The 24,401-nt window shown below is 42.7% G+C and overlaps 1 protein-coding gene across 7 annotated transcripts in view; it reads right to left on the bottom strand.

Annotated features, from left to right (window-relative positions):
• The window catches only part of KCNK10 (potassium two pore domain channel subfamily K member 10), a 145,170-nt gene that overhangs the window by 35,239 nt on the left and 85,530 nt on the right, over nt 1–24,401 (bottom strand). For all 7 annotated transcript variants that reach the window (XM_084792986.1, XM_084792984.1, XM_084792982.1 and 4 more), the window contains one exon: nt 23,235–23,395. In XM_084792986.1, the coding sequence (XP_084649112.1) occupies nt 23,235–23,395 (161 nt within the window). The remainder of the gene's footprint in view (nt 1–23,234; nt 23,396–24,401) is intronic.

Here is a 24,401-nt window from a genome sequence, read left to right as displayed (position 1 = left end):
GAACTGAAGGGCTAAGAGGAATTGCAGCTTGTTCAGGAAGCAACAGAGCAGCGGAGGCAAGAAGCAAGCAGTAATGTCAGGACGAAGGCCAAGACACAGTGAGAACCGTGCAGGCACACCATATGGCATTCGTATGCCATGCACTCTGTTCTAAATGTTGATATTTGCTTTCTCATTCGCTCTTGGTGCCAACTCTGTTACGGTACTTAGTAAAATTCTTTTCTTTTCTATTTTTTTAAAGAAAGCACACTGAAGCTTCTTGCATGCTATTTTTAAAATCACCCAGAAGTTCCTTTTCCTTTTTTAAAGTGGGTGATACAGATCCCTGTTTCTTATTGTCTACTCTAATCTACGAAGCAGCATCAGAGGTTGAGGTGAAAGGTCTGTGGGACGAAACCTATCCGCGCCTACTCAGCAGGCCCAGGAGTAGGCGGGTGGACAGCTCAACACCAATGGCAGTAATGTGAATTACTAAATCACTTCTAACCGCTGCCCAGGCTCACATAGAGGGACGGCTGCTACTGCTCACAGCCAAATTCCTTCCTGCCAAAGAGTGTGAAAAGAAGCAAACGCAACATTGCTAAGTAGAGAAATGGAGATTACAAGAGAAAGATGGGAGGACACACAGCGTTTGACCTCAGCAAAATCCATCCTCCAGGTTCCTTGCTGAGATGGAAAGATGGTGAGGCCAAGAATTCTGGGGGGCACTGCTTGTCAACGTTCCAGTACCTGACAACTGAGCACCTCTGCCATACACCCTGAGGGCACTGCTTGACAAAGTTCCAGTGGCCCAACAACCAGGTATCCTTAAGGCCTGCCTGACAAAGCTCCAGTGCCCAGATGCCTTGGATTGACCCTTTACTGTGGAGAGTCCTCACTGTTAGAGGCTTCTCTCCAGAGGCTAGAATTGGAAATTAGTAAAAGCTGATGTTAATAAAAACTAATAAACTTATTAGTGTTTCCCTGGGAAAATACAGCATCGCAGAAAACTGAGTCTTTTATAGAATTTATTCAGATTCATTGTTAGATTATTAATAAATCATCTTGGTAAATGGTGTAGAGGATTTTAGAAGGATTAATAAAGAAAGAAAAATTTAGGGAAACTTTGAAAGCTGACAAACTAACTAAAATCACTAGGTTATGCTCAGCTCTGGAAACTAGGAACTAGTTTAAAAAGAAAGATTTTGATCATGCCATTTTTAACAGACCTTGGTGCCTGCTTAAAAGCAAAAGAAAATAGTTTTTAAATTCTAATGTTCCTTTACAGGATTACAGTAAAGATGGAAATTGTATTGATACAGGAGTTCAAGACAAAGTCACAGAGACAGTCATGTTGGCTCAGTGTACTGCCTGCCCTTCTGAATAAACTTGGCAGGCCAGGACTTTTCTGATGTTATGGAAAGACAAAAGGACAAGCGGCCTCTAAGTAAAAAAGGCTACATAATATTTTAAATAATGGTTTTATTTTAACTATAAAAATGAAAAGAAATGACCAACTAAGGGTCAGGAAGACAAGTTTAGGGTATTAGGTGGAGAGACTGATCTTTGATCTATTAACTATATCCCAACTTAAACGAAATCAAATAAAGTCGCTTTGTTTAATACCTTTTGTAACCACAAGGCTTTACAATACCAATCATAAGGAAGAACGTTTTAAGTTAAACAGATTTTATTCTAAAGTTAATTTTTAGTTATCAGAAACTTTGCTGTTTGCTTGCTTTGTTCCCCTTGTTCCTATATACTTATATAACCAAAAAATATTTCAAGCTGTGTAATCAATGATTAAAGTCTTTAGGGAAATGATTTTGTGTATAAATAAAGCTTAGACACAAGTTGTCAGAGCAGGTAAAGCCACTAAGGCTTCCTCTCTGTCCAGCCTCTCATCAAAGGAAACTGAGTGGTGTCCCACATCTGATTCTTTCTCCCCTCGTTTTTCTTACATTCACCCTTCTTCGGGGACCCCCGACCCTCATCCTGAGCTGGACTCCGGCAACTGGCGCCTGAGAACAGGGACCTGAAAACAGGGTAAGATTTCTCCCTGGCTGTTTTGATGTAAGAAGATGCTCACTAGGTGCTGCAGACTCCCTAGTATAAATAAGGCTGGGTAAGAGTGAGAAGTTGAGAAAAGTAAAGAGTAAAGAGTGAAAAAATGGGACAGACTAATTCTTCTGAGAGGCGTATGTACACAGACATTCTTAGGAGTTCCCTTAAGAAGAAAGGCATTAAGATTCGGGTAAGTAGTTTGGCAGAATTTTTACGAACTGTACAGAAAACTAGCCCTTGGTTTCCAGACCATGGAACTTTAGACTTAGAAGTCTGCAAAAGAGTTGGAAAAGATATAAGATATTGGTACAGTAAAAATGGTCCTGAAGAGGTTCCTATTCAGGCTTTCTCTTTACGGGGACTTGTTAAACAGACTCTAGCCGCGGAGAATCTCCCTGACTAAGGTACAAGATTGTTCATTCAATCTTTATTCCGATTCACACTATGTGGTCAGATTTTTTCCAACATTGAAACTGCTACTATGGCTCTAAATTAACCCACTATATCCTCACTTTTACTTAAATTACAAGCCTTACTACAGAATAGGTCTTCCCCTTATTTTGTAAGTCATTTACGGGCACATACTAACCTGCTCGAGCCATTGACAGAAGGTAACCGACTGGCTGATCTTACTATCTATCCTCATGTTTGTTCGCCCTTAGAACAAGCAATAGCTAGCCATAAAATTCACCATCAAAACTCCCGAGGTTTGCAGTATCAATTTGGCCTAACAAACGAAGCTGACAGACAAATTGTTCCTCAACGTGCCATTTGTCAGAAACTCGGCATTCTTTGCATATGGCAGTAAATCCCCGAGGACTTAGACCCAATGATCTCTGGCAGATAGACATTACCCATGATTCCTCTTTTGGCAAACTTTCTTTTGTTCGTGTATGTGTGGATACCTTCTGTCATGCCATTGTTGCCTCTGCACGAACAGGAGGGGCTGTTGAGGATGTAGTTCAGCCTCTGTTTTATTATTTCTCATATTTGGGCCCCAGCAACTAAAAAATGGATGACGCTCCTGTTTATACTACCAAAGCTTTCACGGAATTTTGTTTAATATTTAATATAAAACATACAACGAGCATTCCGTATAGTCCACACGGCTAAGCTATTGTAGAAAGAGCTCATCAGACTCTCAAAACATGTATTTATAGATTACAGGAGGGCGAACTTAAGTACCACTCTCCACATCATATGTTGCAACATGCCCTTTTTCTCTTAAATCATCTTAATAGAAAGGAAGGTGGGACTTCTCCCGTGTTAAAACGTTGGGAGTCTGAATTCTCAGCTTCCCTAAAGCCTTTAGTTAAGTGGCGTGACTTGCTCACGGGAACCTGGAAAGGTCCCGATGCGCTGCTAACCTCGGGAGGATATGCTTGTGTGTTTCCTCAGGATGCAAACGCCCCCATCTGGATCCCGGACTGACTTATTCAGCCCTACCACGGAGCCACACCTGATCCGCCCCAGCTCGGCATGAAACACCAGGTGCCATCTCTCCAGCGATGGTTCCTGACTCTCTCTCCCCTTCTGTTCAAGAAGGCACGCCCCCCGCCCCCCACCTGCCTTCTTCTTCCTCTTGTCATGCTACTTCTCTAGCTCCGGCTTTTAAGAAGCTTCATTTGCCAGGTGTGGTGGCGCACGCCTTTAATCCCAGCACTCGGGAGGCGGAGGCAGGTGGATCGCTGTGAGTTCGAGGCCAGCCTGGACTACAAAGCGAGTCTAGGACAGCCAAGACTATACAGAGAAACCCTGTCTCGAAAAAACAAAAAAACAAAAAAAAAAAAACAAAGAGGCTTCATTTATGCCCCCGTCCTGCTCCCAGGCAACGCAACTCTAGCAGCCAATATCAACTTGGGACCAGTTAAAAATCACTCAGCAATCATGCTGAACACCTGATCCAGACTCGAGCACTGCCGCTTACACCGGAAAATCTGCTTCTTGTCATGGTGTCTTTAATCATGATGGATGTACTGTTGTTCTTACTTCCTAGCTGTGATGCGGCCACATATTGGGCTTGTTTACCTGATCCCCCTATGTTTCATGTTGCTACTTGGGATTTTGCCACAGCCAAAGTTACAACTGATGCTGTGGCTCTTATGGGAGGGAAGATCAACGAATATTTATTATATCGAGAGTGAGACAATATTACGTTTGAAGGTGTTTCTGATTCACTGCCTATTTGTTTTTATACTGATCCTGCTTCCCCAGTTACTGGTTGCTTTCTACTTCCTCAACCAACATACCTTGACTTCTGACTCTCCAGGCGGAGTAAGCGTTTCTAGTCATTGGACTATAGACATCAGATATATTTAGGCTTTACAGATTATGCTTCCTGCACCTAAGGATAATAAATATGAGAGTACAGCTCTGCCTTTGTCCACTAAGCTTTCTGCTTACCCTGATCCTTCAACTATAAGAGATTCCTGGGACCATATTTCACCTGAAAATAATTTCCCTAAATGGTTTTCTTGTGGCTTTGCTAATACTTCTGTACAGTATCATCCTTTTAATGCATCTTTTGCCATTACTGATTGGTCAGTTAGTAAACCTAACTTTGATCATAAAAAGTTTTTTTGAGGCCAATTTAAAAAATATTCTTATTATTTTGAAGCTTTATTCCCTGAGAACTTTAGTGCTTGGTATGCCTCTGGTTGGCCCACTCCAGTTTTTTTTCCCACCTCAACTCCTAAATGTCCTTTACAAAAGAACTTATTTCACCTTTTTGCTGCTACTCTCAAAGTTTCACTATATCACCCTATGTACACCTTAGGATTTTTTTTTTTTTGTCAAATCCATTCAAGCTTGTGTGAAAACTCCCTTTGCTATTCTCCGTCAAGGACCTCAAGATTCCATTTTTACTTCTCATGATGGACATGGTTCCTTTAGAGTTTCCTGTTCTGGTTACATAATTGCTAATTGCATTACTGCTTCTTCTTCTTCACATGATGTTTATGTATTAACTAGACGGCCACCATGTGTTCTTTTACCCATTAATATTTCTACCTCTTGGTATGATAATCTTGGGCTACAGGCCTCCTTGACAAAGTTCCAGTGCCCGGATGCCTTGGATTGACCCTTTACTGAAGAAATTCCTCACAGTTGGAGGTTTCTCTCCAAAGGCTAGAGAATTGGAAATTAGTACAAGCTGATGCTAATAAAAACTAATAAAGTTATTCGTGATTCCCTGGAAAAATAAAGCTATGCAGAAATTTGAGTCTTTTATAGAATTTACTCAAATTCATTGTTAGATTATTAATAAATGATTTTGGTAAATGATTTAGAGGATTTTAGAAGAATTAATAAAGAAGAAAAATTTAGCTCCCTCGGAAGGATAGCGGACTACCAAGAAAAGACTTGATACCCTAGCACCATATTCAGGGGGAGGAGGTCCCCCACAGCCACCGTCATAGGGAAGGGGGATTGGGGTGAAAGTGGGAGGGAGGGAGGAATGGGAGGATGCATGGGATGTGATAGAAAATGAGATGTAATAGGAATTATTTTTAATTTTCAATAAAAATGTGTTATTATTAAAAAAAAAAATTTAGCTCCCTCATCCGGAGCTGGACTCCGGCAGAAAGGGTCAGCCATCTTTGTGGAAGAGACTTAATTTCTCCTTTGGTTTCTTTTGGTAACATTTTTAAAAAATAGCTTATAGAAATGCAGAGTGGCCTGTGTTAAGGCACAGCAGAAGCACAGACAAGCTGAGAGGCAATCAATTGGCAGGTGGTTGAAGTAAATTTTTCTATGTGTTTTCCCCCCAGAATCTCTTTAGGTAGTAGAATTTCTGCATAAACAGTTGGAGACAGTGAAGGACAGGCAAGAGTGGAGGATGCCACCATCCCGTTCCACAGATACAAGGGCAGAGATGTGCTCCTTGGAGCAACCGAGAAGCCAACCAACTCTACCAGCCAGCCAGTTGTATCCTTTTTATGACTTCCCAAAGTGCTCCTTGAGTAAAGGCTCGTGCAGCTTCCCCTCCCAGAGCAATGACTGACAAGGGAAATTTGTCCCAGGCACAAGTCCTTCCGTCTGCCAGTCCATTTCCTTCTGCTACTGTCCCTCCTGTGGCTCCGTTTATATCGGTGGTTCTCAACCATCCTTATGTTGTGACCCTTTAATACAGTCCTTTATGTAACGGTGACCCACCCCCAACCATAACATTATTTTCATTGATATTTCATAATTGTAACTTTGCTACTGTCGTGAATCATAATGTAAATATGTTTTCCAGTGGTCTTAGGTGACCCCTGCGAAAGGGTTGGTCGGCTCATGAAGGGGTCGCGACGCACAGGTTGAGAACCACTGTTCCACATCTCGGCGCCAACACACATTCTAAGGAAGGGTAGGACAGAGGGTACCCACAGCAGCCTCTCTTCTCCTTTCAATCTGTCAGGAGAAGTCTGTAGCCAACATACCCTGGGTAAAGAGTAAGGAACCTGGCTCCTTTCTCTTTTTTTCTCCAGTCAGCCCCATCACCTCTATTCACACTGAGCACACGCTATTCACACCTGTGAACACACTGTGCTCAGCACTAAGCAGGCACTGCAGGACATACCCTGGTACAGTGCAACACTCTGAGAGCCCTATGCTTTGAGGATCATAGTCCGTTAGCAAGGTGAGACAGATGCCATGTGATGCTCAGCCTAAAAACTAGCATTCACAAAACTTGCTTCCAATCTACTACAACTAACAGAGGCTCCTTCTAGCCTCTGTGGGCACTGAATGCAAATGGTGCACACACATACATGCAGGCAAACATTCATACAAATAAAAATTTAAAAATAATTATTTTTTTAAGGATATAGTGGTTGTCAGGGACTAGATGGAAGAAGAAAGGGAAAATTATTACCTAATGAATACAGATTGATTTGGGAAAGATGAAGTTTTGGAGATAGATAATAATAACCATTGTGCAACAATAAGATCATAATTATCACCACTGAGCTGGACACTTGAGAATGGCTAAGGTAGTATACTTTATGTTGTGTTATATTACTACAATAAAAATATTAAAACTGGTACTCAACTAATACCTGAGGTATTTTCAAGATTTATTTTTATTTTTAATTATGTGTCTGCATGTGGGTATGTGCACATGAATGCAGTGACTGCAGAGGCAAGAAAAGGGTGTCAGACGCCCTGGGGCTGGAGCTCATAGGTGGTTATAAGGCACTCCACATGAGTGCTTGGAACTAAATTCAGCCAGGCTCTTTGCAAGGGCAGTACATGCTCTTAATCACTGAGCCAATTCTCAGCCAAGCACCTCTCCCGGGATGACTTATTGGAAATGAAAACGTCTGTGTAAAGGTGACTATGGCCAAAAGACAGATAGCTATACAGGCAGCAAGGAGGTAAAGGTGCCTTCCGCTAAGCCTGGCAACCTGAGTTCCATCCCCAGGACCTACATGGTTGAAGGAGAGAGCCAACCCTAAAAATTAGCCTCTGATCTTCACATGAACATGTGCAAGAGCATGTACACACACACACACACACACACACACTCAAATAAATGTAACTTTAAGATGTTAATTTCACGAGGAAAAAAAATACCAGAATGAAACAGAAACACAGTACTGGTTTTAAAAGCCAGTATACTCAGTTTTACAGTATAAAAATCTCTTCTGAATGTTTTTTTAAAAAGTTCTATGGATGTCCACAAAATATAAGTTTTGGTACCAAATGACAATATGCGTCTAGGTGAAGTATTGATGGACTCTTCCATTTATAACTGAAAAGAGAAGGAGGTGTGTTGTTTACCAGCCAATTCTTGATGCACAAGAGAACTCTAGTTATTGAAAGCATCACCTCAGGCCCCTGGGATCCACCACATATAAGCTGAGAACTATGGTGTCATGCTAATAAGAGCCTAAACCTCAACAGAAGATAACCAAGGCACAGCTAAAGCCATTAAGTAAAACACGCTCTGATGCACAAACACGCAGCCCTTCTCAGGATGTCAGCAAAGCATTGCCCCAGAAACATGAAGTGTTTCCTCCACAGGAATACTCCTGTCCCAGGCTGAACTCCGTTCAAATGAACAGCACTCCAGGGCCCAGGGCGATGCCTCAGTCAAGAAAGTGCTTGCTTAAGAACCTAGGGGCTTGAGTTCAGACCCCTTGCATGCACAGAAAAGCAGAGTGTGGCCGGGCACATCTGTAATTGCAGTGCTGAGGAGGCAAAGAAGGAGGACAGGAGTAGCCTTGGAGCTTGCTGGCCAGCTAGGCTATCTGAATTATCAAATTCTTGGTTCAAGGAACCTGTTCCAAAAAAAAATAAATTAGATGGTGAATGTGAAAGATACACGAAGATGATCTCTGGTTTCTGGTCTCCGCATATTTGCATTCACACAGAAATACACTCATGTATGCATGCACACACACATGCACACCTTCACATACACACAGGAACACATATACACATATACATTAAAAATATTTAAGGTGAGAGAGGAAAAAATTATCCTGGCAGCCCTGAGCTATGCTAAGCCCTGAGAGCCGCTCATCAGTGTGACTGAATATGCTAGTCTTGCCTGTAGTGGAACTTTGGGTTCTTTAAAAACCCAGTTATGTTATATTTTTATTTTTATCCCAAGTGTAGGATACGGGGCTGCATTTAGTCTGCCCACAGCTGTTAACTATAATTGCCTCGTACAGGGTTGTGGTCTTTGCCTGCTGCAAATAGTTTAATTCTGCGGACTCTGAAAGGGTATAGAGATCAGAGCCCAGAGAGAGAAGGATACTTGGAGGAGACAGTAAGAGAAGGGAGAAGGCTGCTGGTCCGTGTTCTGTTTGCTGGTTAGATGGACTGCCGGATATCCTGATGATTGCTACTGGTATTGCCCCCTAAGAACCCAACAACCCCAACAAGCCAGGAGTAGTGGCGAGAACTCTGCCCCCTCTCCCCACTAACCGTCTTTCTCTCGTACCTATGTTGGGGGGTTGAAAGGTATTAGGAAGGATAAGGGGTGGAAAAGGAAGAAAGGCAAAGCTACAAGAAACCAAAATAAAATAAAGTTTAAAAGTTCACCAACATTGCCATCACCTCTCAAGGGAACAACAGCTCAGAACATCCATAAATCTCTCAATTATGATATATGTGTTCAATATCCTTTCTTACCTACGGCAGAAAGTCCTAAAGCTATCCAGAATTCTCCAGAAATTGTCCTAAGTGTCATGCTGTTGTACATGTCCAGATCTACTACAGGCAGCCTCAAGTGCAGAGTGTGTCAATTTCTAACCTACACCAATGAGCTATGACTTTCTTGGCTCACAAAAGTAGTTTGTGGAGCCTTTTGTCACTGTGACAAAACGCCTGAGAAAAACAAAGAAGAAAAAAATGATCTCGGTTCCACTTTCTGGGAGCCAGTCCCATTACTTTGGGTAAGAGGTGAGGCAGAGCTGCACTGTAAGACTGAGCGGCAAAGGAGGCTGCTCACCTTACAGCACCAATGAGATAATAGCAGGAGGGAAAGGGAGCCCAGAGGGACAAAACAATCTCTCTGAAGTCATGTCCCTGTGGCCTTTCTTCTCAGCCAGGCCTTACTTATTAGCAGTTCCTTGAGCTAGGAATCCATCAGTGAATCAATCCATTGATGCGGTTAAATCCCAATCTCTGAATACTCTTTATAGGAGACCAAGTCTTCAGTTCATGAGCATCTAGAGAACATGTCACATCTAAACCATAATAATCAGCATGAGGTCAAATGTTAAAATGTTTAAAAAATGGAAAGGAAGAGGGGTGTTGGGGAGATGGCTCAGTCTGTAAAGGGCTTGCTGAGTAAACATGAGGAACTGGGTTCATATCCCCAACACGAACCACCATGTAAAAGCCAGGCACAGCAGTGAATGCCTGTAATTCTAAAGGTTAAGGAGCAGAAACAGAAGGATCCCTGGGAGCTCAACTGGCCAGTTAGTGTAGGCAAACTGGCAAACCCAGGTTCAGTAAAAGACTTGCCTCAAAAAATTAAAAATAAGGTTAAGATTTGTTGAGGAAGACATCTGATGTCAATCTCTAGGCTCTATGGCATGAACACATACCCACACATGCACACACACACACACAGTAGAGAGAGAGAGACAGAGACAGAGACAGAGACAAAGAATTTTTCACATCAATAAATATAATCTAAAATAAACAGAGTTCTGTAGAGGAGTTTAGGATTATTATTCTATTAAGTCAGTGCCTTTCAGAAGACCCAAACTAGCCTATGAAAATTGCTGATAAAGGGAGAATGAGAAATTCATCTGCCTATTTAGTTGATTTTATGGTACCAGTAAAAATGTGAGAGCCAATGAACTCTCTCATCACATTAGGAATTCAAGAGTTGCAGCTAATTTTAGATACAGGTTACCATGGGGGTAGAACTAATACAGCTCCAGGTTTTTAAGTAGCCCCAAATTAGGAAGATATAAAACATTTTAATTAATTGGACTCCTGGGGTTCTAGGAAGCAATCAACTCTTCAGTGTGCAAGACCTAGAAGACAGTGAATTTCTATACAATTTTTCTAGATGGTTCCTGAACTTCTTCAAGTTTCCCTTAGGAAGCAGCAAACAGAGAACAGTATAGATAAACTGGTTCACACAATTCCTTTTAGACAAATGGCTTTAAGACCTAAGACCTGGAAGGAGGTGAAATCAGTCTGAAAATTTGAGCATAGCACTCCATGACTTGCTGCCATGGAGACAAGATGTCATGGTGCTTTACTCAGTAAACACTTAATTCAAGAAAGAAGACTATAAAGATTACAAGGTCAGATCACAAGGTCAGATCATTCTACTTAGCAAATAGTCTGCTGAAGCTAATTTTTTTTCACCTCATGGGGAATCTTCTTTCTGAAATGAAAAAGAAGGTTGCAAGTTCTGGTAACGTAGACAGTAGCTGTTTAAGGGGTATCAGAAGCCTCAAGGAAGGTTAGTAAATCTGAAATAGACAAAAAGTTCTTGAAAGGAAGAAACATTTCAGCCAGAACTGAGGTAAGTCTGTAATGAGAATCAAAGTCTTACTGTTGTCATCTCTAAACTCCATGTCCTTCAAAACTCTCTTAGCAGAAAGCTGAGGTGAGCAAGCCAATGTGTTTAGAACCTGGAGTGGCTTTGGAAGGCAAAGCCTGATGCCTCCACTCCCCAGCAGGCCTGACTTTGAGCTCTGTGGTACCAAGCAGAGCAATGGGGTAGAAGAACCTGTTGGCACTCAGAGGAAGGATAGCAGGCTACCAAGAAAATAATTGATACCCTATAAACATATACAGAGGGAGGAGGTCCTCCTCAGTCACAGTCATAGGGGAGGGGAGTAAGGAGAAAATGGGAGGGAGGGAGGAATGGGAGGATACAAGGGATGGGATAACCATTGAGATGTGATAAGGATAAATTAATAAAATAAAATTTTAAAAAGAACAGAGTACAGGATATTTCCACCTAAGTACTCTTGTGGAAGTGGATCCAAACTGGCTGTTGGGAGTGTAGGGTGCCCTCTTCTGTAAAGCCACCTTGTGTTGTCTGCAAGATCCTAGACTGAACTTGACAACAGAGGAGACAATGAGATACTCGTTAGAGGGCAACTGTTGTGGAAGATACAGCAAGGTCTTAGAGAGAATCAGAGGCCATGATCCAACCCAACCCAATGAGAGAATACAATGAAACCCTCTGGAAACATCTAGGCAGGACCAGTATCAACTTGCTTTCACATGTCCACATTTATCCGTCCTCGGGTCTCACTAATCCTTCAGGCTCTTCTGGGCTGTCAGTCATTAAGGACCCTCACAAGTGAAAAAGAGAAGAGATGGCCAAGTCTATGCCTGTGCTCTGGGGTAAGGGGAACTGGGCCAATGTCTCTATCAGTTACTGGCTGGGTAGACCTTAAATAGGTCACAGAGTCTGGCCGAATAGTCTTTTCATCAAGTTAGGAAGATAATAGTTGTGTCTTCGAGACACAGGGTTTATTCTCGGTAAAGCCAGAAACCCAGCCAGTGTCGCGCACAGTAAATCCTCAAAGCAGATGGGTAACACTGGCACCAACCCTGAAGTCCACAGTGGGCACTCTGACTTCACCCAAATCATGTTAGGCAAAGGACCAAAAAGAGGCTCCCGACAAAGGCCTCTACACATACAGAGTCACCATTGGTTTTCCAGCCTGAAGAACGATAAGATGCCCACTTACATGCAAAGTTGGTCAGAGAGAGAGGCAACGATGAAGTTACCTTTAAAATGTTCAACAGTTGGGGATGGAAAATCACCCAGTAAAGCTCCTGTCACACAAGCATGAGGGCCTGAGCATGATCCCAAGAACCCATGTACAATACTGGACATGGTGGCACATTATTGTAATGCCAGCACGGGGGAAACCGAGACAGGAGGACCCCTGGGGCTCAGTGGTCCAGGTCCCATGGAAAGACCAGCCTCAAAAAGTAAGGTAGATTGCTCCAGAGGGGCACTCAAACGCCAACACTCAAAGTTGACATTTGATCTTCACATACACACATGAATGTGAAAACATAAACAAGCATACACACACACACACACACACACACACACACACACACACACGCACACAGACACACGCACGAAAGAGAGACAAAGACAGAGTTAAAAGCTGACCACTATCTAGAAAGTATTTTACTCAGTTACATTTTGTGAGAGGTTGATAATTTTGCTCTTTATAGAAGAAGATGTATTTTAAATCCATTTAAAAAACACCTTCAAGTGATTTCAGACAGCAACAGGAAATGCCAAGCGGACACTGCCAGTTTTTAAGGATAAACTGAGAAAGCAGAAGACTACATTAAATCAGTCCCATCAGATAAAGTGAATGCTGAGATGTTTGCTTGCAGAAGAGCCATACCTGAGCCCTAGCTTACTCATCAGAGACCAGCCTGGGGCATTTTCCTTTATCAATGGAAAATAGCCTTGTTCCCACCATCCTCTTCAGAGTCCTCTCTGAGGCCCCAGCTGGGACAGGAGTGCTCTTGGTCATGCCAGTGCTGGCACACGGGTAGCACCATTGACTTAGACACGAGAGATAATGTGGAAAATGCTGACAAGGGACTGGGGTATGCACCTTGTGGACCATGAAGCAAATGGCCCCTTTCTTTTTTTTTTTTTTTTTTTTTTTTTCTTTCCACTTGAGCCCTTGGCTCTTAACTGGGGCAAGTTTATCTTAAGATGGCAGTGTCTGAAGACATTGTGTCTGAAGACATTGGGGATGATATAACTGTGGACCGGGATGATGGTGGCATCTACTGAGTGAAGAACACAGACCCAGCCAGTAAGGCACATAGGCACCAAAGAAGTACACAGACCCAATGTCAGTCATGCTAAGATGAAGGTAGCAGCAGCAGCAGCAAGGATGGAGATAGACATGTGAGGGGTTCCCATGGTCTGCTAGGAATCTATACACACACGAAGAGAGACAGAGACAGACACAGAGAAAGACAGAGAGACAGACAGAGACAGAGAGACACAGAGAGAGACAGAGACACAGTGAGACAGAGAGAGAGAGATTTTATAAAAAGGGTCACAATTTATTAAAAGACACTTTTCACACTGATCTTAAGTGTGAGGGTTATGAGAAAGAGGCACTCAGAAAGACATACCAAGATGTAGGTCTGGACTTCTCAAGAGGACAATCACAAGTGTATTAGTATTATGTGGGTATATACATACATATGTGTGTGTGTATGTGTGTGTGTGTGTGTGTGTGTGTGCGCGCACGCGCGTGCATGTGTGTGTACACAAACACTATTATGGTGGCCCTCAAGATATATCTCAAAGGGTTACTGAGAAAATCTCTATCTCTGTCTCTGTGTCTCTCTGTGTTCCTGCCTTTGTCGATCTATGTCTCTCTTTGTCTGTCTGCCTCTGTCTCTCTCCCTCTCTCTTCCTCTCGATGCCTGTCTCTCTATCTCTGTCTTTTTCCCTTTCTCCCTCTGTCTCTGTCTCTCTTTGTCTCTGTCTCTGTCTCTGTGTCTCTCCCTCTCTCTGAGATTACAGAGTGGCTCTGGGGCATGTTGGATGGATGATAACCTAATAAGTTAAAGCCAGGAGCGACTAGAGCATGTGCAATGCATTTCTGGTGAGATTTCTGGAAAATTGCAGACCTAAAGCAGGACAGAGGCTTTAAGCAGGCATTAATTGTGCCAGAATCCTTGTTCTCTGCTGGTAAGGGTCTTCAACTGGACTACAGGCTAAAGGGCTGCCTTTGATTCTCATGTCCCTGTAATTTTCCTGCCCTGCATTAGAGAAAGGGGAAGAACTGGCCATGGGAAAACTGTGTCACGGGCAATCATTAAGAGAAATTGCAAGGTCTGCTTTATGGTTCATTTATGTAGGCCGCCCCAAATGTACATTGTGGGATCCCCTCAATGCTAGATAATAGCCCTAAACTAATTTGGAAGAGATCTGGTTGATAAGGCTTTAAAATTATTTGTCCTTCCTTTTTTCATTTTAAAACAATTACCTCCCACCTCCTTCTAGGCCCTTAGGCAAAGTAACCGGTTGTTTCTATTTACACCAAAATCTTCTCTCTGATTAAAAAAAAATTCATTCCACATAACATTAGTCCAACATATGCACTTGTTATGAATTTACACAGTAGCTTATGCAGTAGAGTAGGTGTGCTTTGGACACATGAGCACACCAACACACATGAGCAGGCCCTCTCACACCAAGTTATAAATGGGAGCTCATCAATTCTGCATCTTTTCTATGCCACTGAACTTGCGGATTTTTTTAGACCAAAAACACCACCCACCACATTGCCCTTATCCCCTGTCTATTTATGTGCAATGCTGGCACATATAGAATGAACCACAAAGAACATTGTCACCACTAACAGGAATTAGATGCTATACTTGAACCTACAAAGCTGAAAATAACGCTGACTCCAAACCGTGGGTTTTCATCTGCTTGAGACTTCTAAGTTAATTCCTTTACTGTTGAGTGTAACCTCAAGAGACAGAGCCTCCTGCCAAGTGTGTTCTCTTAACTTTTCTCTTGATTTATGCCCCCAGTATGTGATAGAATATTCTAGAACTCTGCCTCCCTCCACCTGTCCTTTCCAGCAGTCCACAGTGATGGTAGTAGATCTAGGGTGATACATCATTCGTAGGCTGTACTCAGACTCCTTTGCTTCAAAAGACAAAAGCATTTCTGTTTTATCCTTGGGGGGTGGAAAGGCTAAGGAAGGAAAAGAGTGTCCCTTGGTTTTAGAAGAAATATCAGCAGCTTGCAGTCCAGCCTGATGAAAAGAGGTAGCTGCATCCTCCCAGAGGCCCAAGCCCAGCTCAGAGCAAGACAGTGGACCCAATCCAAAATTGGCTCAGCTTCCCTGAAGTATCTTATCACAGGGTGGTAGGTGTTGCCCAGTAGAGTGGCAGCCACAGCAGGGGAGAGGGGATGCTAACTTCTAAACCATGCTTTGGGACCAGCATTGGGCCTGCTTAATCTCAAATCATTATTCTTCCTTGCTAACTGCCTAGATGTGGTTTAAAGCAGTGCATCTGATAGTAAATATTTTTGGTGCACCTAGGAGGCTTAGCAGGATTACTGCTTTGCATCTAGATGCAGACCGTGGCCACTAACTTAACATATGGCTTCAGGCTGGTGGCTTCACAAATAACAGGCTCAACCTTCTTGGATGTGGAGAGCGCCACAATAACAGTGTTTCTCAAAAATGGATGCACCGGCCATGTGTATCTAAATTCCCAGGATGTTTGTCATCCTAAAGGTGCTCAGTAGAGCAACCCAAGGGATATGCTAATAGCATTTTCAATAGTCACAAATTCCCCTGTCACCCTTGGAGATCAAACAGTACATTAAGCTTTGGGACTGAGTAATCATCTCATGACTTCTCCCTGGATGCCAAAACTCTTAAAAAGCCAGTGTTAAATCTCTAGCTCTTCTGTCACAGTGAACCCAATAGCTGAACATTTGTCTAGCAGTGAACCCAATAGCTGAACATTTGTCTAGGCTTCAGACCTGGCCTGGTGGGGGCAAGCCAGGATTGTTTGTTACTAGAGCATATACCAGCATATACAGCCTGTCCCAGTTGACTCAAGAAGCATCTCACAGACCGGCTCATTTATGACAAGCAGGAAGAAAGGACAGTTTCCTGAAGAGTGATTAATGTGGCTTCCAGGTGACTGACACTGATCGATGCCAGCACTTGCCCACCCCACCTTCTCTGCTCTTCTAATTCCATTCATTAAAGCAATGTGTTCAGCACAGAAGGATGAGGAATGATTCCTCTACCCCTAGGGATTTCAGAATTCAGCAAGCATCAGAGGTGCCTGGAGTGCTTGGTAAACAGAGAGCACTGGGCTGCAAACCCTCCAAGAATAATCAGAGGATGCTGATGCAGGCTGCTGAGAGACTGCGCATCGCGAATCACTGGTCAAAGTCAATCCAATTGCCCTTTGTTAGAGGCTTGCCTTCCTAACCTCTCTTACAGCTGGGAGTGGTCAAGTAATCCATTTTCAGTTGATAAGACAGGAAAAGAAAGCATACACCCATGCCTGTGCATGTGTGCACACCTGCACACACATATGCACATGCAGCAACACACATACAATACACATGTACAGGATAACTTCTGAGAAAGACTGAAGGAGTCTCTTTCAATATGATACCCAAAGATAAAAAGAAAGTTGAAGAACTGGCATCACTTGACTTCAAGACTTAGTGCAAAGTCACACTAATGAAGGGAGCTCGGTCTGTGTGAAAGGATAGAGCAATGGGGCAGAATAGGGAGACTAGAAATAGATGCATATAAATATAACCAATTTATCTTTGACTGGGGAGCAAAAGTGACAACAGTGGAGGTGAGACAGCCCTCTTAATAAATGGGACTGAAACAACCAGCCATTCATATATAAAAATAATAAAATGGACTAAGGGCTAGGAAGATGGTTCGGTTGGTAAAGTGCTTGCCATGCAAGCATGAGGTTCTGAATTTAGGTCCCCAGCACCCATATAAAAAGCTGGGCACAAAACCACAGACCTATAATCTCCAGTGCTGAGGAGGCAGAGATGAAAGAAGGGGGTTGCTGGCTTACTAGTCCAACAGAATTAGCAGATTCAAGATACAGTGATTCAATCTCAAAAATAAGGCAGAAATTAATAAAGGAAAACCCTTGGCATCAACCTCTGGCCTCCATACACTCATGTAGTTGCATGTATGTACACCTACATACATACATGTACACACGGTACATGTGCATGCAATACATACATACATCTCGCTACATGTAGTAACAGACTTTATACCCTTCACAAAAATTAACTCAGCATATATCACAGACTTAAATGTAAACAGTGCAATTATGAATCACCTAGATAACAGAAAAGACCTTGCAGACCTCAGGCGGGACTAGCAGCAACTTCTGAATAAATACAAAGGCACACACATGAAAACACTAGTCAGTAGGCTAGACTACACTATTTTTTGTCTTACAAAAGATGTAGATAAAAGAACAAAATGACAAGTTACCCAAAATATTTTCAAAAGTCACATCTAATAAAGGGACAACATGAAAATTGCACAAAACTTTTAAAACAAAACTCAACAATTAAAAAAAAAAGCAGCTTGGCTTAGAAATGGGCCAACGACATTAATAGAGCTCCATTAGCTGTCAAATAAGCATATAAGAGTATATTCTGTGTTGTATGTCACTAAAATAGGGAGCTACCCCAACACACTAGCTGGAATGGCTGCAGACAACACCAAATGCTGTTCAGAAAGTGAGGCAACAGGAAGAGCCAGCTCCCATTTATTTATTTATTTATTATGAAAATGGAAAATGGTACAGTGCCTTGGGAAAAACAGGTGGGTGATTTCTTAACACTAGGCACGTTCATAAATCCAATGATCATGTTTTTTGGCGTTTACCCAAAGGAGTTGAAACAGGTAGGGCCAGCAATTTTATTCACATTGCCCAAAGTAGGAAGGAAACAAGCTGTCTTTTAGTAGGTAAATGGATCAATGTACGAGATTACCACTCAGAAAAAGAAATAGATTATCGTTCAGCAGTAAAGAGAAATGAGCTATTAAGCCATGAAAATTCCTGAAAAAAAAAACATGTATTAGATGGCAAGTGATTGTTTATCACTAGCTGAGGGAAGCCATTCTGAAGAGGCTTTGTGTTTGTATGACTCCAGCTCTATAGCATCCTGAAAAAGGCAAAGGAATGATGACAGAAGACAAAGATCAGTATTTCCGTGGTTTGTGAGAAAGAAAAAGGTGAGCAGGCAGACCACAGGTGACAAGTGCTGAAGGGACTCTGGGCAGCTCGAGCACGGCTCTGGCAGGCCTGGCACTTCTCCCTGATATCCGCTGCCTTGCTAAAAACCTTTCCCTTTTAGTGCATCCCTGAAGCTAGCCCCCAAGGCCTATTCTCTTATTTACCACGTCCTCCTCCTCCTAAGGCTGACCACCACCATCCAGCTACCAAAGTATTGAAGTCCAGCAATCAAAGCCCTCTTTGGCTCACCCAATTAACACATCTAATTAAGATGAAACACCTCATCCTAACATGGGGTTTCCCCTTGTACCTTTATAACCCATCATTTTCCTATGTGCCATGTCTGTCTCTATCTAGGACACAGTTATTTCTCTTGGGGACAAATAACCCCTCCCCTCTCCCTCTGCTTGCATCCAAGCTTGCCAAGTTTTAGACAGAATTCTGTCAGTGGTCGAACTGAGGGAATTTTTCCCAGTGGCTTGTTAGCCACATTTGAAGCCATCTCCATGATGCTCCTTTATAGAGCTATGGGTGACAAGTCAGGCAGCAAACTGTCTCTGTCATTTTTTTAAATTAAATTTAGAAGCTGCTAACCTGTACTTCCTGTTTACTCAGGTAATTAATTTTACTTTTTCTCAAGTCTCTGATGGGGTTGAGGAGCAAATAGTTGAGTTTCACAATTAAGCCTAGTTATTTAGGGGTTACAACATCTTTAGGTCTAGATAGATGTTTTAAGTTGATAGAGATGAGATATGATAGATATTGAGTTACATTCAGAATTTTAGACTCACCGAGATAGGAAAATGTTTTCCTCAAGATTGCCAAATACAAACAGCCCAAAACACTATGAATGTAATATGAATGTAATCCCTGAATATTCTGTGGTACTTTTTGCTGTATGTAGTTTATTTTATATAGGTGTAATAATATAAATATATAAATATATAGGTGTAGAAAAATAATAAAAAGCTGCAAAAAGAAAAATTATCTTGCAACTTACAAAAAATAAAAAGATAAATTATCCCAGTTCCCACCCTCCTTTGACACAGTGACCTACTGCTCCCATAACAATGTGATATGTCATGGCTGACCTTTAAGGTAGATTTTCCTCAAAAGCTGAGCGCTTTCCCCTGCCTGGGCCAGAGTGGAAGTCAGAGAGGATCCAGCACATGCTCAGTTTTAAAGCAAAGCATTTGGGTGAAACAGAGGAAATTGCTCCTACTTGAAAACCAGCAAGGAAATGGGGCTCTTCACCCTACAACCACAGAGCTATGTTTGTAGCTGTTTCCTTCTGATGAAAACATTGCCTTGAGGAGGAAGCAGAGAGGACCATGAAACTCCCAGCATGTGTGAGGACTCTGCTGAGGCTTCCTAAGCAGTAACTCCCAGGGAAGAGGGTCTTCAGGAGTCCAGCTGTCCGCAAGCTGTGCAGGGAGCTCCATGGTGCAGCTGAGTCCTCATCCTTAGTAGGAGAGGAGTTTGAGTCCTGCAGCCGCCTGCATAGTCACCCTCCTTCTGTAAGTATCCCCTCACAACACCCTCCTGGAAGCAACCCCAATAAATGCATAGGTCCATTTAGGTGTAGGCACAATTATTACTTTGGTTTGGCATTCCTCTATCTAAGGTGAATACAAAGAGACCCACCCTGGGGAAAGTAATTCAGTAACTACTGGGTGGTTTTTTTTTCCACCCAAAATATGAATTTGTTTGGAAACAGGTTCTTCCTCAGACCTGGATCCTCATCTTGCCAACACCGTGACTTTGGCCTTGGTTGATACGGGGAACATCTCACCACCCGAGCCCAGCAGACGTGCGACCTCCAGAGCTATGACATAAGAAATGGGTGCTGTTTCCAATGCTGTGCTGTGATGATGTGTTTATGCCTCGGGAGAAAACCGCTAAGTCTTTTCGGCAACACAGCTAAGGCTGCATCTCCTGGTCAGCTCATCAGCAACAACACTGACCCTCAGACACTTACCTGACTCCTGTAGTTCTCAGTTAGCCCAAATCACCGCAGAAGTACGTGTTTTCTCTATCCAAACATCAATAGCCTGGCTTTTATGGTTGTTTTGTAGCCCAAACTCATTCCTAAATAGAACAGTGTCCCTCAGCAACTCTGACAAATGAGCTTCTAACCATGATTAAACATTTAACCGTGTCTAAATGACGCAAGGAAGAGTCACCTTGGACGACACACACCTAGAAGGCTGTCTGTTTTATTTTTATTAAGCTCTGCTAGAGGGAATTTGAAAAGCCCAATCCAATTCTTTCTTCTATGCCCAAGAAAACTGAAACCAAAAGGAAAGGAGCTATGAAAGGGGGGTAGGGGATGCTGCCAAACCAGTCATTTCTCCATGGGAATATGCCTGTTTCTTCTGAGTGTTCAATCACCACATCAATTTTTTCCTAATTCAAAGGCCTGTGCAGACAGCTAAGAGGCACCTCTGAGGAGTTCAAAACAGCTCTTTGGAGACAAAGCTGCTGTGTCTGAGTGAAGAAGACCTAAACATCTGAGAAGCTGAGCACCATGGTTTCCATGGTGACCACTGAGGAGACAGGTGCACAATCTAATGAGGCTGCCGAGCCAGCCAGCACCCAAGGAGCAAAGGCTGTGGGACATTCCAGAAAAACTCACACATACACAAAACCCGAGTTAGTGGGTAGACTGCCAGCAATCTCTCCCCTTAGGAGAGACAGTAGCTCTGAGCAATATGCTTCTGGCTCTTGGCCAACTTCTTATTTTATTTAGCCATCACGAAAACTTTCTAAAATGATTTTCACTCTGTCGCCTAAGATCTAGCCAATGGACGAGACGTTCTCCACAGTTGAGTGGAGAGCGGGGACTGACTCTAACACGAACTCTAGTGCCCCATATTTGACCACTTCCCCATGGTGGGGAGGCCTGGTGGCACTCAGAGAAAGAATAAGCAGCCTATCAAGATGAGACTTGTTAGCCTATGATAGTCAGGCAGGAGGTCTGTGAAAGTGGGAGGGAGGGAGGAATGGGAGGATACAAGGGATGGGATAACAATCGAGATGTAATCTGAATAAATTAATTAAATAAAAAATAAAATAAGTTTAAAAAAAGAAATGGAGGCAGCTTCACCAGACCGCTGGGTTTGTGAACATGACTGTGACCCAGCTATGTGTCTTGTTCTTTTCATCTGCTAATAAACCTCTTATATTGCCCCTCTGAGGAGTTCCCCTGCACCAGCTAAAGAGAAATAGAAACTAGAATTTGGAAGGCAATCTGTCTCCCAGAACATAGGGTGTGCTGATTTATAGCTCATGACTCACCTATTGTTATAGATTCTGAAAAGGTCCTCAAAATGTCATTTTGAAAAGTGATATCATTGGAGGACGGGAAGATGGCTCAGTCCGTAAAGTGCTTGGCACACAAGTGTGAAGGAACTGAGTTCTGTCCCCAACACCCATGAAGAAAGGTGGCATAGCAACACACATATATAATCCCAGTACTGGGGAGGCAGAGACAAGAGGGTACCCAATTAAATCAGGGAGCTCTGAGTTCATACACACACACAAACACACACACACACACACACACACACACACACACACACACGCACGCACGCACACATGTACACACATATAGTTAAGTTACCATAAGTAACAGTTCCCTGAAGGACAGAAGACTTGATAATTACATCAATACTGAGTAAGAGTATAGAAATGGTTGACAATGAGTTCTGTGAAATCAAATGAATGTGTGTGGGTAACAGGCACTGGCAACCTTAGCCACTCACAACCACTCTATATGCTTGCCACAGAGGTCAGACCATCATTAGGAAATCAACTCCCCAGGCTGAGGCTTTTGTCCTCTGTTTAATGGTAGATGTTTTTAATAGAAACTACATACTAAGGTCATATCAATGCTTCGCACCTCAGCATAGAGTATTGGAGCCCTATTGCTAAAGGATGCCCAGCACTGGGGGGAAGAACAAGGAGAATCCATGAAGAGAGAGACACAAAGCACAGAAAAGAGGATGGAGAAGGTCAGTTTCTAGAAGAATCCAGGATCAGCCTGGAGACATTGTGCAGAAATCAAAGAGGTGAAGACATTCTCATAATGGGACAGACGGGCTTATATTTCTCTACAGCATTTTAAAAGCAGGAAACTATCTTCTGTGTTTTTCATTTGGGGTGTGTGTGTGTGTGTGTGTGTGTGTGTGTGTGTGTGTGTGTGTTAGCTCATAGGTGGAAATCCAAGATAATTTCTAAGAGTCAGTTCTCTCTTTCCACAATATGGGTCCTGGAGATTGAATTCAAGTTAGCAGGCAGCATCCTCACCCAATGAGCCATCCAGCCCGCATAGTGTCTTCTGTAAGGGGAGCTAAGCTACTATGGCTTAAATGTGACAGGTGTTGTTTAATGTGATCACATTAAAACCCAGGACCTTTAAAGTGGGTTAAATCATGCAGGCTCCTCCTCCACCAATAGGATTAAAGTCTTTAAAATTGGCATCATGCAACACCAAGCCCTTATTCCTTTGCATCCACGAGATCATAGCACGCTCTCTCGAGAGATCACACCGACAACCACACCTTGAAGCGGGAGCCCAGCCCCTCACCAAGCATCTAAACATCAAGCCTCCACCTTGTGGGAACTAAGTTTATATGCCGCTCTGCTTCAGGCATTTCGTTACAGCAGCATAAACAGACTAAGGCATTGCGTGTGGTTCACCTCTTCAGGAAATCTGTGCTGGTAATCCGTACTCCACCTTCTTTGATCCTGTAAGCACCTCTGCAAGGCAGGAAGTTACTCAAGAGAAGGACATTTAGGCACAACCGCCTGTCTACACCCACCAAAAGGGAAAACACAATCACAGCATTCAACTATTTCACTCAGACGGAGACCTTGCTGCTGCCTTCTAAACCCTATTAGGCTAAGCTAATGAGCGCAGTAGTGAGGGTTTAAAGTGGTGCGGTACTCACTCGAAAAACCTTTTCCACTCTTGCGATGCTTTTGCCAAAGATGGTTCCAAGTTGGTCCCCAATTCCAGCCAATAAGAAACCAAAAAGCGGGATCCCAAAGATGGCATATAAAATACAAAAGATTTTGCCTCCTTCGGTGCTTGGTGCAATATTCCCATACCCTGGGGAGAGAGAGATAGGGGGGGGGGGGAAGTAGTGAGGTGGCAGAAAAAGTAGAACATTGATCAAAGAATCCACAGACTTTCTTATTCTCCAAAACCCTTTACAACTCAAAACAGCGCCCCCTTGCTTCTCTCCCTACAGTCTCAATGTTTCAGAGATCTTAATACATTTTTTTTAAAAACATGGCCAGCCAGAATTGTGTTACTGATAGAAAATGATACTTTTAAGAAACATCACACATCATGGACACAATTGAATGGCATAAAAAAAAAAGTCTCACCTTTGCCTCTGTACAGTACTGTCTCACAGGCATCCTCTTTGCCTAGGCTTGCTATATTCAACATCTGCTTTCATACAGTAATAGGCACTGAATGTTGAAGGGGAAACTGGTCTAGTATAAATTCAGAAGGGACAAAGGACTTGCTCTTCCCTATCCCAAGTAGGGTAGCCTGGTAATGGGGAGAATGATTAAGCAAAGTGAAACCTAGCTGTGCCCAACTGTCTTTCCTGGGAATGGTACACAGTCCCTGGGTCTTGTTTCTCCACCCATTACCCTTGCACCCAGAGCAATCAGTGCTAAAATAAATGCTCATTGATGGAATGGTGGTGGCGCATGCCTTTAATTCCAGCACTTGGGATACAGAGGCAGGCGGATCTCTGAGTTCGAGGCCAGCCTGGTCTACAAAGTGAATCAGAACAGGCAAGGGTGCACAGAGAAACCCTATCTTGAATTTTTTTTAAATAGATATTTGAACACAAAAGATTCATCTATAGTCAGGTTGATTAAAATGAGTTTCACATAGTTGTTTGAAAACCTGCATTCTTAAGAGTCTTGCAATTATGAAAGTAATTCTTGTATAGCAAGTATTGGGCTTATTTGAAAGTAAGTCTTGTATAGTGAGGCTTATTCCAAATAAATGGGCCTAGTGATGGTATTACTGAAAGAATGAAGCTTATAATATTAGCTCAATTTACATAGGGTAAAAGCCTCAAGTAATTAATACT

The sequence above is a fragment of the Acomys minous genome (genome assembly GCF_964271855.1).
Source record: "Acomys minous genome assembly, chromosome: 8".
Taxonomy (NCBI): Eukaryota; Metazoa; Chordata; class Mammalia; order Rodentia; family Muridae; genus Acomys; species Acomys minous.
Note: the sequence above shows the minus strand (reverse complement) of the source record. Positions and strands in the feature narration are given on the sequence as shown.